This window comes from Eucyclogobius newberryi, unplaced genomic scaffold, assembly GCF_026437365.1.
Source record: "Eucyclogobius newberryi isolate DKJ021-1_F unplaced genomic scaffold, fEucNew1.0.hap1 SCAF_6, whole genome shotgun sequence".
Classification (NCBI taxonomy): Eukaryota; Metazoa; Chordata; class Actinopteri; order Gobiiformes; family Gobiidae; genus Eucyclogobius; species Eucyclogobius newberryi.
Window position 1 is genome coordinate 4460157 of NW_027316278.1, and position 14408 is coordinate 4474564.

At 48.6% G+C, this 14408-nt stretch overlaps 1 protein-coding gene across 1 annotated transcript in view; it reads right to left on the minus strand.

Annotated features, from left to right (window-relative positions):
* Positions 1-14408, minus strand: part of bmp2k (BMP2 inducible kinase) — a 62562-nt gene that overhangs the window by 23230 nt on the left and 24924 nt on the right. Inside the window, exons 5-11 of the mRNA XM_072432602.1 lie at positions 13273-13394; positions 12039-12120; positions 8690-8822; positions 7741-7844; positions 7586-7665; positions 6335-6483; positions 1510-1961 (exon numbers count right to left, since the gene is read on the minus strand). Coding sequence (XP_072288703.1) covers positions 1510-1961; positions 6335-6483; positions 7586-7665; positions 7741-7844; positions 8690-8822; positions 12039-12120; positions 13273-13394 — 1122 coding nt within the window. The remainder of the gene's footprint in view (positions 1-1509; positions 1962-6334; positions 6484-7585; positions 7666-7740; positions 7845-8689; positions 8823-12038; positions 12121-13272; positions 13395-14408) is intronic.

The window sequence follows — 14408 nt, forward strand, 5'->3', positions numbered from 1 at the left end:
ACACAGGAAGAACAAGCATAACACACAAGGGCCTGTTGGTACTGGACACAGGAAGAACAAGCATCACACACAAGGGCCTGTTGGTACTGGACACAGGAAGAACAAGCATCACACACAAGGGCCTGTTGGTACTGGACACAGGGAGAACAAGCATCACACACAAGGGCCTGTTGGTACTGGACACAGGGAGAACAAGCATCACACACAAGGGCCTGTTGGTACTGGACACAGGGAGAACAAGCATCACACACCCGCTCCACACAGTGTACGTAGGTCACAGTGTTTGGGTCATGGAAGCAGCAGCTTTACTTTAAAGACCGAACGGCAGATGATGTGCTCTTGGTGCTTATTCCTCGTGATCATGAGCCAAGAGTGTAACCATGGCAACCATCAGATCCTGCATGTGCTGAACAATCAAACTGGGTTGAGTTCAAAAGACCGACGCTCAGTGACCCGCTGGACGGTCAAGACATGAGAATACATTGTACCGCAAACTCTAAATACACTGTACCGCAAACTCTAAATACATTGTACTGCGAACTCTAAATACACTGTACCGCGAACTCTAAATACACTGTACCGCAAACTCTAAATACATTGTACTGCGAACTCTAAATACACTGTACTGCTTACTCTAAATGCACTGTACTGTGAACTCTAAATACACTGTACTGTGAACTCTAAATACACTGTACTGATAATTCTAAATACACTGTACTGCCAACTCTAAATACATTGTACTGCGAACTCTAAATACACTGTACCGCAAACTCTAAATACATTGTACTGCGAACTCTAAATACACTGTACCGCAAACTAAATACACTGTACCGCAAACTCTAAATACACTGTACCGCGAACTCTAAATACACTGTACCGCGAACTCTAAATACACTGTACCGCAAACTCTAAATACATTGTACTGCGAACTCTAAATACACTGTACTGCTTACTCTAAATGCACTGTACAGTGAACTCTAAATACACTGTACTGTGAACTCTAAATACACTGTACTGATAATTCTAAATACACTGTACTGCCAACTCTAAATACATTGTACTGCGAACTCTAAATACACTGTACCGCAAACTCTAAATACATTGTACTGCGAACTCTAAATACACTGTACCGCAAACTAAATACACTGTACCGCAAACTCTAAATACACTGTACCGCGAACTCTAAATACACTGTACCGCGAACTCTAAATACACTGTACCGCAAACTCTAAATACATTGTACTGCGAACTCTAAATACACTGTACTGCTTACTCTAAATGCACTGTACAGTGAACTCTAAATACACTGTACTGTGAACTCTAAATACACTGTACTGATAATTCTAAATACACTGTACTGCCAACTCTAAATACATTGTACTGCGAACTCTAAATACACTGTACTGCTTACTCTAAATGCACTGTACTGTGAACTCTAAATACACTGTACTGTGAACTCTAAATACACTGTACTGTGAACTCTAAATACACTGTACTACTAACTCTTACCTGTAGATATTGTAGCTGTTGTGCCTGTTGTGCCTGCTGAAGATGTTGGTGCCCGGGCTGTGGATGCACCGGGTGTGGCTGTGGGTGTGGCTGATGCTGCGGGTGAGTCTGTGGGTGTGGCTGATGCTGTGGGTGTGGCTGATGCTGCGGGTGAGTCTGTGGGTGTGGCTGATGCTGTGGGTGTGGCTGATGCTGTGGGTGTGGCTGATGCTGTGGGTGTGGCTGATGCTGTGGGTGTGGCTGATGCTGTGGGTGTGGCTGCGGGTGAGTCTGTGGGTGTGGCTGAGGCTGTGGGTGTGGCTGATGCTGTGGGTGTGGCTGAGGCTGTGGGTGTGGCTGCTGCAGCTGCTGGAGCCTCAGGTCTCCAGGCTGAAGCTGCTGCAGGACTCGGTGCTGTTGGCTGTTGTTGCTCTGCGGGGCCAGAGGGGGCGCCGCGGAGCCGGGGGTCGGAGCTGCACGGACACAAAACACACGCCAGAAACCAGAGTGAGAATTATAGCAACCGATGATCAAAGTTCAGCGAATAAAAGATCCTTCTGATGTTCTTTAGGTTCTTTGACTCCAAAACGTTTGCTAATGGACCGCGACGCCACGACCTCAAACTTTAGTGTCATTAATATGAGAAAATACATCACCATTTAACGATTACCGTATTTTCAGGACTATAAGTTGCACCTTTTTTCATAGTTTTGTCCCGGGGTGCGACTTCTTATACAATTATACTCTGGAGCGACTTATGTGATATTTGTTATTTTCACAATTCCAACCGCATTTCATTCTCCAGTGCAACTTATATATTTTTTTTCTTCTCTATTATGCATTTTTTGGCTGGTGCAACTTATAGTCCAGATAATACGGTATTCACGATTGGCACTGAGACTGTGTGAAAACTCAAACGCATTACTATTCCTCAAGTTTGTGACAAGCTTTATGAATGTGAAAGACAAAATATATTTTTCAAGTAAATGCAACAAAAAAAACACCAGATAAATTACTTTTTAAAAACTTTTTTCGTAGTTTGGTCGGGGTGAGCCTTATATGTGATATTATTAACACATTATTATATCATTTTGTTCCGTTATTTTCACACCAACAACCACCAGAGGGCGCTCTAGGCTCTAAGCGACGCAGAAGAAGAATCTGCACTTCCTCTTCCTCTGGAGTTTGTGGAGTTGTTTAGAAGTGACACAGAGGAAGAAGAATTCAGTGGATTTAGTGATTTGGGGTAAAACTGATGCTTTGCTAAACTTGTTAGCATGTTCTTTATGCTATAGTTATCTGAATAACTGTTCATATGTTACGTTAACATACCAGACACTTACCACAGTTCTGTCTGTGCCTCATGTAGCTGAAGGTGTTAGCGTTAGCATACGTCATGTAGCGGAAGGTGTTGGCGTTAGCATACGTCATGTAGCTGAAGGTGTGGGCGTTAGCATACGTCATGTAGCTGAAGGTGTGGGCGTTAGCATACGTCATGTAGCTGAAGGTGTTAGCATACCTCATGTAGCTGAAGGTGTTAGCGTTAGCATACGTCATGTAGCTGAAGGTGTTAGCGTTAGCATACGTCATGTAGCTGAAGGTGTTAGCGTTAGCATACGTACACCTGTTCACCAAAAGATAAGATATTCCTTTATTGTCCCACATGGGGAAATTTCATTGTTGCAACGCAGGAAGATACAGAGGTAGATCCAGAAGAACAGATCACTTATAGGAAGTTTGAAAAACACTTTCAGTAAAAGATCTCCTATAAACAAAAACTCCCATTTCCCAACAAGGGATGGAGGGGAAAATAATAAAGATAAAAATAAATAAATAAATACCATTGCATGTGATCACGACAGTAATTGCACATGTTCAGGACTAACAGTGTTTGTTATAAAGTCTGACAGCAGCAGAAGGAAAGACTGTGAAACGTCTCCTTCACACAGCGAGGGTGGATCAGTCACTGAAGGACAGAGAGGACAGAGTGTCCTGCAGGGGACAGAGTGTCCTGCAGGGGGCGACACTCATGGTCCAGCATAGATGTGAATCTAGCCAGGACCCTCCTGTCCCCCACCTCCTGCACCGAGTCCAGAGCACAGCCCAGGACGGAGCTGGACTTCTTGATGACTCTGTCCAGCCTCTTCCTCTCCCTCTCTGTGATGCTGCTGCTCCAGCAGGCCACACCATACAGGAGCTGATGCCACCACAGAGTCGTAGAAGGTCTTCAGGAGTGGCCCTGTCAGGAGTGGCCCTGTCAGGAGAGGCCCTGTCAGGAGAGGCCCTGTCAGGAGCGGCCCTGTCAGGAGCGGCCCTGTCATTCCAAAAGACCTGAGTCTCCTCAGGAGGTAGAGCCGACTCTGGCTCTTCCTGTACAGTCTGTGTTGTGAGTCCAGTTTGTGGTTCAGATGAACACCAGGTACTTGTATGAGTCACTCTCTCAATGTCACGTCCCTGGATGAGGGGGCGTGGCCTGTCCCGTCCCTGGATGTTCACAGGTGAGGGGGGCGTGGCCTCTCCCGTCCCTGGATGTTCACAGGTGAGGGGGGCGTGGCCTCTCCCGTCCCTGGATGTTCACGGGTGAGGGGGGCGTGGCCTGTCCCGTCCCTGGATGTTCACTGGTGAGGGGGGCGTGGCCTGTCCCGTCCCTGGATGTTCACTGGTGAGGGGGGCGTGGCCTCTGTGGAAGTCCACCACCATCTCCTTGGTCTTCCCCGCGTTGATGAGGAGGAGGTTCCACAAAGTCCTGCTCCAGTCCTCTGTACTCCGCATCATCATCGTCCGTGATGAGTCCGATGATGGCAGAGTGGTCAGAGAACTTCTGCAGGACACAGCTGTCCGTGTCATGTCTGAAGTCTGCAGTGTAAAGGGTGAAGAGAAAGGGCGCGAGGACAGTGCCCTGGGGCGCCCCCACACTGCAGGGCCCCCACACTGCAGGGCCCCCACACGGCAGGGCCCCCACACGGCAGGGCCCCCACACGGCAGGGCCCCCACACGGCAGGGCCCCCACACGGCAGGGCCCCCACACGGCAGGGCCCCCACACGGCAGGGCCCCCACACGGCAGGGCCCCCACACAGCAGGGCCCCCACACTGCAGGTCCGAGTGTCAGACACACAGTTCCGGGCTCTCACAAACTGGGGTCGGTCTGTGAGGTAGTCCAGGATCCACTCTGCCAGGTCATACTCCACACCAGCCGTCTCCAGCTTGTCCCTCAGGAGCCGTCTCCAGCTTGTCCCTCAGGAGCTGATGGTGTTGAAGGCGCTGGAAAGATGAAAGAACAGGATCCTCACAGAGCTGCTAGGCTTTTCCAGGTGAGAGAGAGAGCGGTGCAGCAGGAGATGACGGCGTCCTCCACTCCGATGCCAGGACGTATGCAAACTGCAGCGGGTCCATGGCTGAGCTCAGGGTGGAGCGGAGGTGGTCCAGGACCAGCTCCAGTGTCTTCATCAGGACGTGAGAGCCACCGGCCTGAAGCTGTTGAAGTCTTTGGGGCGCGGTGTCTTGGGCACAGGTACCAGACAGGAGGTCTTCAGACCTGTGGTACCAGACAGGAGGTCTTCAGACCTGTGGTACCAGACAGGAGGTCTTCAGACCTGTGGTACCAGACAGGAGGTCTTCAGACCTGTGGTACCAGACAGGAGGTCTTCAGACCTGTGGTACCAGACAGGAGGTCTTCAGACCTGTGGTACCAGACAGGAAGTCTTCAGACCTGTGGTACCAGACAGGAAGTCTTCAGACCTGTGGTACCAGACAGGAAGTCTTCAGACCTGTGGTACCAGACAGGAGGTCTTCAGACCTGTGGTACCAGACAGGAAGTCTTCAGACCTGTGGTACCAGACAGGAAGTCTTCAGACCTGTGGTACCAGACAGGAAGTCTTCAGACCTGTGGTACCAGACAGGAGGTCTTCAGACCTGTGGTACCAGACAGGAGGTCTTCAGACCTGTGGTACCAGACAGGAAGTCTTCAGACCTGTGGTACCAGACAGGAAGTCTTCAGACCTGTGGTACCAGACAGGAGGTCTTCAGACCTGTGGTACCAGACAGGAGGTCTTCAGACCTGTGGTACCAGACAGGAAGTCTTCAGACCTGTGGTACCAGACAGGAGGTCTTCAGACCTGTGGTACCAGACAGGAGGTCTTCAGACCTGTGGTACCAGACAGGAGGTCTTCAGACCTGTGGTACCAGACAGGAGGTCTTCAGACCTGTGGTACCAGACAGGAGGTCTTCAGACCTGTGGTACCAGACAGGAAGTCTTCAGACCTGTGGTACCAGACAGGAGGTCTTCAGACCTGTGGTACCAGACAGGAGGTCTTCAGACCTGTGGTACCAGACAGGAGGTCTTCAGACCTGTGGTACCACCCTGAGCTTCAGGCTCATGTTGAAGACATGCTCCATAACTCCACAGAGTTCATCTGCAGGACTTAAGGAGCCTGGAGCTGATGCCGTCAACCATGTTCTCTCATGTGTTATTTTAAACTGCATTCCAAGATCAAATGTCTGTTCTTGGTCTTGGATTTTATCAAATAATTTTCCCCAAAAATGCGACTTATACTCCAGTGCGACTTATATGTGTTTTTCTTCTCTATTATGCATTTTGTTTTGGCTGGTGCGACAGAAAATATGGTACTTTTTTTTTATGGGTTTTATTCAACTATAGTTTAAATTAAAACCACTTTCTGCTCGTTTTTTTAATTCTTGCGAATCACGATTGTGGATTGAGCGAATGGTCCTGACGTCCTAGTGATTGACAGATGGTTTCACATACAAACGTTCCCTCATAAAAACCCTCTAGTGTGTGTTGAAGCCCTCCCACGGCCTGTCTGCGGTGGGTGCTTTGAAGTGAACCTTTGTGTCCGTTGCCGTTGGCAGCAGGCGGCGCGCTCATCTTGACCGGAGTGACCGTGACGCTGAGAGGAAGCACGTTACTGTTGGCCGCCTTCGGACGCTGTCGGGGAGCGATGGACGTCTCGGTCGGACCCACGGAGTCGGTGATCCTGAAACACACGCTCCATATTCAAGATACGATCAAGTTCAGACTGTTGCCCGGGGCGACTGGCAGCCAATCACAAAGAGGGGGACGACACAGACCTGACAGACATTCGACAAATGAAGATGACGTTCAGACTTAATTTGAAAATGGACAAATTTCAGGAACTTTGGACTAAATAAGACTTAAAAACATTTTAGTCTGCGATTTAGTTACGTCATATATGTATTTTTATGTTTGTACGCATTTTATTTATTTATTTGATTATCATTTTATTGTATTAATGTATTGTATTAATGTATTATTATTATTATTATTATTATTATTATTATTATTATTATTTTGCCCTTTGGTTTTGTTGCTTGTTTTATGTTTCTATTTTTGAAAAAAATAGCACAAGATGAAAAGTATTTGGTCCTGGTTTAAACGCTCCGTCAAAGTATATAAAGAAATATTTTAAATGTTTGTGTAAAAATATTCCGAACCTCGTGAAGTCGATTGTTTCAAGGTTTCAACACGAGGTCATTGGGACTGACTTATAATGCTTCATAAAACACATTTTATTATTCCCACTGAAGTGATATTTATAGAAACGTATATTATTACAGGAAGTGTAAGTAGCCTGCCTCCTACTGGATTAAAATGGAACTACAATCACAGAGAGCTGTGAGCTGCAGATTAAAGCTTTGGGCTGGATTTAGGAGCAGGACCTGGCAACCGCAGTGTTAAATCCACATGTTTACGCCCTGACGATGATTGTCCAATTAAACATGAATCTGCATCAAATCTATGTCGGATACAAATAGTCTTTGAAGACACAAATCAGCTCTTGAACGTTGAAATAAATGAGAAAAATGGAGACGATTAAACTCGGACTAAACTTGAAACATTTGACAAATTGGTAAAACTTTGGACCAAACGAGACAATTATGTCGGACTACGAATTTAGCATTTAGTTTATTTCTGTGTCGAGTTTCATGTTAAAATAAATAAATACTTAAAAGTCATTACAAATCTAAGGCTTACGCAGGTTTTATATATTCTTTTGTCTTTCTAAAGCTGGTGAGTCGAAGGAAACGCCCGCGGTCAAACGTCACGTGGGCGTGTACCTGGCTTTGGTCATGCTCTTCTTGGCCGCGATGTCGCTGGCGGTGAGCGGCTCCGGTAACGACGTGGGGATGGGCGAGTTCTGGAGGGAAACAAACCGCACGTCAACAACCGCACGACTCAAGACTCCGTGATCGGGGGAAAGACGAGGACTCACAAAAAGGTTGGGCACGGGGCAGTCTTTCCCGGCCAGCTTGAAGGCGAAGTACGAGACCTGGTAAATGTCGGGCCTCTTGTCCTGGTCGGGCTCCAGCATGTATCCTGGAGACGCAGGGTCACAGCGTTTAAAGCAAGACGAGACAAACTGTATATTTTGCTCTGAAGAGTCACTGTGCAGCCGTAACATTTATCCTGTTTCTCAATTGTGACGGGCAGAACATGATTATATTTTTCCCAAATCGTGCAGCATTAAAGGCGCAATGGACGATTTTTTTGGCGATTTGAGAACGCAGGCGGAAGTGCACATGCCACTCCCCCGTGTGGACTGATACAACACACACGTGCGTTTGTTTATTAGCGCGACGGATCACATCGCATCTCTCGTCTCCCGTAGATTTCCGTCTTTTATGAGTCAACTCGAACTGTCTTTCTCCGTCTTCATTTTGTCCCGTACACTGAGGGAACTATATTATGATAGATCAATGCGCTTAGACACATGGAACCGTGCTGCTCTCGGGGGACGAGCCACACGAGGCTGCAGGTGAGCGGTAGGTGCGTTTTATGATTGACACGTGGCAGGACTAATCGGCAGTCCACGCCACGAGGAAATAAGACTCAGATTTGGGCCAAAAAAAACGTCCATTCAACCTTTAAATAAATGTCACTTAGACTTTTTTTAAACACCACATCTGCAGTAAACAGAAAACAGATCTGCTCTGTAATAATCTGCTCTTTAATCATCTGCTCTTTAATAACCAGGACGATGCAGCGAAGGTTCATAATGCAGTTCACGCCTGTGGCCACAAGAGGGAGCCTTTGTTTAAGTATTCAGTCACTTCAAAAGGAAAATAAGCATGACAGAACAGGAGGAAGAAGAGCAAGAGCATGAAGAAGAGGAAGAAGAGCAAGAGGAAGAAGAGGAAGAGCAAGAAGAAGGAAGTACTTACTGATGAGGCGGTGCAGTTTGGCCGAGTATTTGGAGTTATCGGGGATGATAAAGGTTCCATCACAAATGGCCACTTGACTCTCCCCAAAAGGAAGTGTGAAGAAACACAGCTTGTACAACAAGCATCCCAGAGCCTGAGGAACACACACATCAGCCTTCTTTATCAAGTACATGAGAACACTTTAGTACTTTTATCAAGTACATGAGAACACTTTAGTACTTTTATTAAGTACATGAGAACACTTTAGTACTTTTATTAAGTACATGAGAACACTTTAGTACTTTTATTAAGTACATGAGAACACTTTAGTACTTTTATCAAGTACATGAGAACACTTTAGTACTTTTATCAAGTACATGAGAACACTTTAGTACTTTTATCAAGTACATGAGAACACTTTAGTACTTTTATCAAGTACATGAGAACACTTTAGTACTTTTATCAAGTACATGAGAACACTTTAGTACTTTTATCAAGTACATGAGAACACTTTAGTACTTTTATCAAGTACATGAGAACACTTTAGTACTTTTATCAAGTACATGAGAACACTTTAGTACTTTTATCAAGTACATGATAACACTTTAGTACTTTTATTAAGTACATGATATTCTATTTCTAAAAAACATAAATTACAGGTTTTTTAAAATCATACTTCCGCCTCCATTAGACACTAAAACTAGTGTTGATGGTAGATTATGAACAGGTCTCGACACCGAAAAGTATTTAAAACATAAATAAGACTCAAATCAGACCTAAATTATACATTTTAATCTGGAGTCCGATCTCAGCGATTCACACGTTTAAGTTTGTGTGTGCGACGTGTTTAAAGCTGGAGTACTTCTGCCCCTGCACCGCCTTTTACATCCTCAACGGAAACACACGAGATCATGTGAGCGTCTGGATCTGCAGTGGAAACGTGTAGTCACTAGTAAAAGCAGTAGAAGTTCTAGTACTTTCTAAAGTTTGAAATAATGTATACAGAAGTATACAAAGTACCAAACAACTGGAACTACGTGTGCTACAAACGCAGTACAAGTACTCCTACTAGTCCAATAACTGCAGGAGTATGATCAAGAAATGCTCTCATGGGAGCTCTGAACACGCCTCCGCTCAACACGCCTCCTCTCAACACGCCTCCCCTCAACACGCCTCCTCTCAACACGCCTCCCCTCAACACGCCTCCCCTCAACACGCCTCCCCTCAACACGCCTCCTCTCAACACGCCTCCTCTCAACACGCCTCCTCTCAACACGCCTCCTCTCAACACGCCTCCTCTCAACACGCCGCCCCTCAACACGCCGCCTCTCAACACGCCGCCCCTCAACACGCCGCCCCTCAACACGCCGCCCCTCAACACGCCGCCCCTCAACACGCCGCCCCTCAACACGCCTCCCCTCAACACGCCTCCCCTCAACACGCCTCCCCTCAACACGCCTCCTCTCAACACGCCTCCTCTCAACACGCCTCCTCTCAACACGCCTCCTCTCAACACGCCTCCTCTCAACACGCCTCCTCTCAACACGCCTCCTCTCAACACGCCTCCTCTCAACACGCCGCCCCTCAACACGCCGCCCCTCAACACGCCGCCCCTCAACACGCCGCCCCTCAACACGCCTCCCCTCAACACGCCTCCCCTCAACACGCCTCCTCTCAACACGCCTCCTCTCAACACGCCTCCTCTCAACACGCCGCCTCTCAACACGCCTCCTCTCAACACGCCGCCCCTCAACACGCCGCCCCTCAACACGCCGCCCCTCAACACGCCGCCCCTCAACACGCCGCCCCTCAACACGCCGCCCCTCAACACGCCTCCCCTCAACACGCCTCCCCTCAACACGCCTCCTCTCAACACGCCGCCCCTCAACACGCCGCCCCTCAACACGCCGCCCCTCAACACGCCGCCCCTCAACACGCCGCCCCTCAACACGCCGCCCCTCAACACGCCTCCTATCAACACGCCGCCTCTCAACACGCCGCCTCTCAACACGCCTCCTCAACACGCCTCTCAACACGCCTCTGAACTCGCCTCTCAACACGCCGCCTCTCAACACGCCTCCTCTCAACACGCCGCCCCTCAACACGCCGCCTCTCAACACGCCTCCTCTCAACACGCCTCTCAACACGCCTCTGAACTCGCCTCTCAACACGCCGCCTCTCAACACGCCTCCTCTCAACACGCCGCCCCGCAACACGCCGCCCCGCAACACGCCGCCCCGCAACACGCCGCCCCTCAACTCGCCTCTCAACACGCCTCTCAACACGCCTCTCAACACGCCTCTCAACACGCCTCTCAACACGCCTCTCAACACGCCCCTCAACACGCCCCCTCAACACGCCCCCTCAACACGCCCCCTCAACACGCCCCTCAACACGCCCCTCAACACGCCCCTCAACACTTCTGTCTGATGATCAAAGCTCTCCGCCCGATCATGACACGCGTGTGACGTGTTTCTAATTTGTATGAACATAAACTGACAGATGAATGTACAAAAACATGCTCATCGTTGCTTTCCTTTCCTCAAATTATAAACAGTCTTTGCTGAATGTCTCTTCTCCTCATGTCCTACTGCTCGATTATGACAAACCGCCTCATCCTGCCTCCGTCTGACCGTATATGCACGTCCGCCTCATTCTCCCTCGGCATCGCTCACAGCTGCGTTTCACTTCTCGACGGCTAAACTCGGAACAGGAAGTGAGAATGTGCAGGGGGCGAGGAAGGGGGGGCCACGCGGGAGGTTTGGGGGGGGCGATGCGGGGGGTTTGGGGGGATTGGGGGCGATGCGGCGGGTTTGGGGGGGGGGGGGGGCGATGCGGTGGGTTTGGGGGCGATGCGGCGGGTTTGGGGGGATTGGGGGCGATGCGGCGGGTTTGGGGGGATTGGGGGTGATGCGGCGGGTTTGGGGGGATTGGGGGCGATACGGCAGGAAACCCGGGACGCTAAGAGCAGCGTGTCTGAGGGTCTGAGGACACACGGGCGGGATCTCAACTTGTCATTATGTATTTGTATTGTTGCGTTTACCGCTTCAGACCACACGGCCTCAGACCACACGGCCCGCTCTTACCGCTTCAGACCACACGGCCCGCTCTTACCGCTTCAGACCACACGGCCCGCTCTTACCGCTTCAGACCACACGGCCCGCTCTTACCGCTTCAGACCACACGGCCCGCTCTTACCGCTTCAGACCACACGGCCCGCTCTTACCGCTTCAGACCACACGGCCCGCTCTTACCGCTTCAGACCACACGGCCCGCTCTTACCGCTTCAGACCACACTGCCGCGGTGGTGCTGTTGAGCGCAGAGAGCAAGGATGAAGCAAAACGATAGAAACAAAGAAGATTGTCTCACCCAGATGTCGGCCATGGTGGTGATGGCTTTGCCTGCGTAAAGGTTGATCATCTCTGGAGCGCGGTACGAAAGAGTGGTGTATCTGAGAAGAACAAGAAACACGCAGAGTAAGCAAAAACACACGAAACACACGCAGAGTAAGCAAAAATACACGCAGGGTAAGCAAAAACACACGAAACACACGCAGAGTAAGAAAAATACACGCAGGGTAAGCAAAAACACACGCAGAGTAAGCAAAAACAAGATAGAACAAGTGGGATCAAGCATCTTCTCTCACGACAGAAGAGTAAGGGCAATCAAACCAGTTTACACGGGGCCATAAACGCATGATAACGTCGCGTATCACAGTTTATTGCTGGTGTAAATGTGGGAAAGTCAACAAACGCAGAACAGCTAAAGGCGACGGTCGAACGAGTCGTGATTCAATGTGACGGAAACGGGCCGCTCCGGATAAAAGACGGCGTGCGTCGCTTTGTCGAGGGTTTTCAGCGTTAAACCAAAGCGTAATTAAATCATTGTTTTACATTTCGTCTCACGTACACCGCAATGTTTATCTAAAACGGCTTCAAATCCGCCGACTTCACCAACTCTTCAAAAAGGGACATTTCACTGTATCAATTAGCTATTAGCACGTTCTCATTGACTGTGTCCATATTATACGCCGCAATTATGTCTAAAAGAACGGGACAAACACTCCTGGATTGAATACACGATGATCGAGCAGGATTACACCATTAAGCAAATTTACGCATCACGAAACATCGCTAAAAACGGAAAAAACTAAGCTGCAATAATTAGCTTGGACGCTAGCTAGCCTTATTTATGGCTAGCTAGCAAATTGAGCCAATTTCAAACGGACGACTTGATAATGAAAAATATCGGGGCGCTAACATCAAGAATTCAAATTAACGGTCACTGGACACACCCACCGACTCTGGAGGGAGGAGCGGGGCAGGGGTGTGCTTGGTCTCCCCCATTGTTCGCTTTACACTTGGCCCGATATACAATGTTAGACAATCAAAACATAACATCGCTCGATACAGATGATGTTCTGATGCGTTTAATGTCCAGATACAAACTGAATATATGTTAAAAACTTAAATATTCAACCTTTCCTGTCATAAATCACCTCTGAACTCTAATCTCAGCCTAACATTTCATTTGCCTCCTCGGCGTCTTCACCTCTTTTCCCGCTAAATAATCTCGTTTAACGGTTTCGGCTTCGCTCTCTCACTTTTTAATCTCGTCCTCCACCGCGGCCACGCCCTCTTTCTGAGGCAGTAGGATTTTGTGCGTGGCGCTGCCGAAGTCGCACAGGACGTAGTTGCCCTGGTCGTTCAGAAGGATGTTCTCCACCTGCAAGAGAAACAAGTCATCGTTACCAGGACGACGAACCCATTACAACTTTTCCAGGTAAATAATAATTCATTTTAACATAAGTAGATAATGATGTTGCGTTTTGATCATAGAAACCCGCATTATTGTCCTATAACGGTTGAATAATAGAAACCATTGACTTCCTGTTCAAACCTGCAGAACAAATAAGCCCCGCCTCTTCATTTTGGTATTTCACTCAAACAAACAGCAGATTGTCACTTACATGTTTTTCTTCAAATATAAGTGGCTATGTGACATTTTATCACTCAGAGTCTGAAATTTTCAAACAATCACAACTCGGAACGAGGGATGTGGGCGGGGACAAGGGGTAGGTGAAAACAGAACTTTTCCAAGCACTCGAGCCTCAAATTACCACTCTACTTTAACTAAGCTTTACTTTATTTAAAGAGCTCATTTATTTAAAAGGTGATCATGCATGATACGTCCCCTTTAAAGACATTTAGTTATTACAATTCCATCATCTTACCCACAATACAGCAGTGATTCTATAGCATTTTGTCTTGTTCTACATAACATTCCCGTGCTCGTTCTCTCGTCCCTCCTTACCCCGGTCCTCTCTTTCTTCTTCCCCCCTTCTCTCCTCCTGTCTTTCTCTTCACTCTCTCCACCCCTCTCCCCCTCTCTCTCTCTCTCTCCCTCTTTCCCTCTTCCTCTCTCTCTCTCTCTCTCCCTCTCCCCCTCTCCCTCTTTCCCTCTCTCTCCCTCTTTCCCTCTCTCTCTCTCTCTCCCTCTCCCCCTCTCTCTCTCTCTCTCCCTCTCCCTCTCCATCTCCCCTCTCCCTCTCTCTCTCTCTCTCTCTCTCTCTCTCTCCCTCTCCCTCTCCCCCTCCATCTCCCCTCTCTCTCTCTCTCTCTCTCTCTCCCTCTCCCCCTCCATCTCCCCTCTCTCTCTCTCTCTCTCTCTCTCTCTCCCTCTCCCCCTCCATCTCCCCTCTCTCTCTCTCTCTCTCTCTCTCTCTCTCCCTCTCCCTCT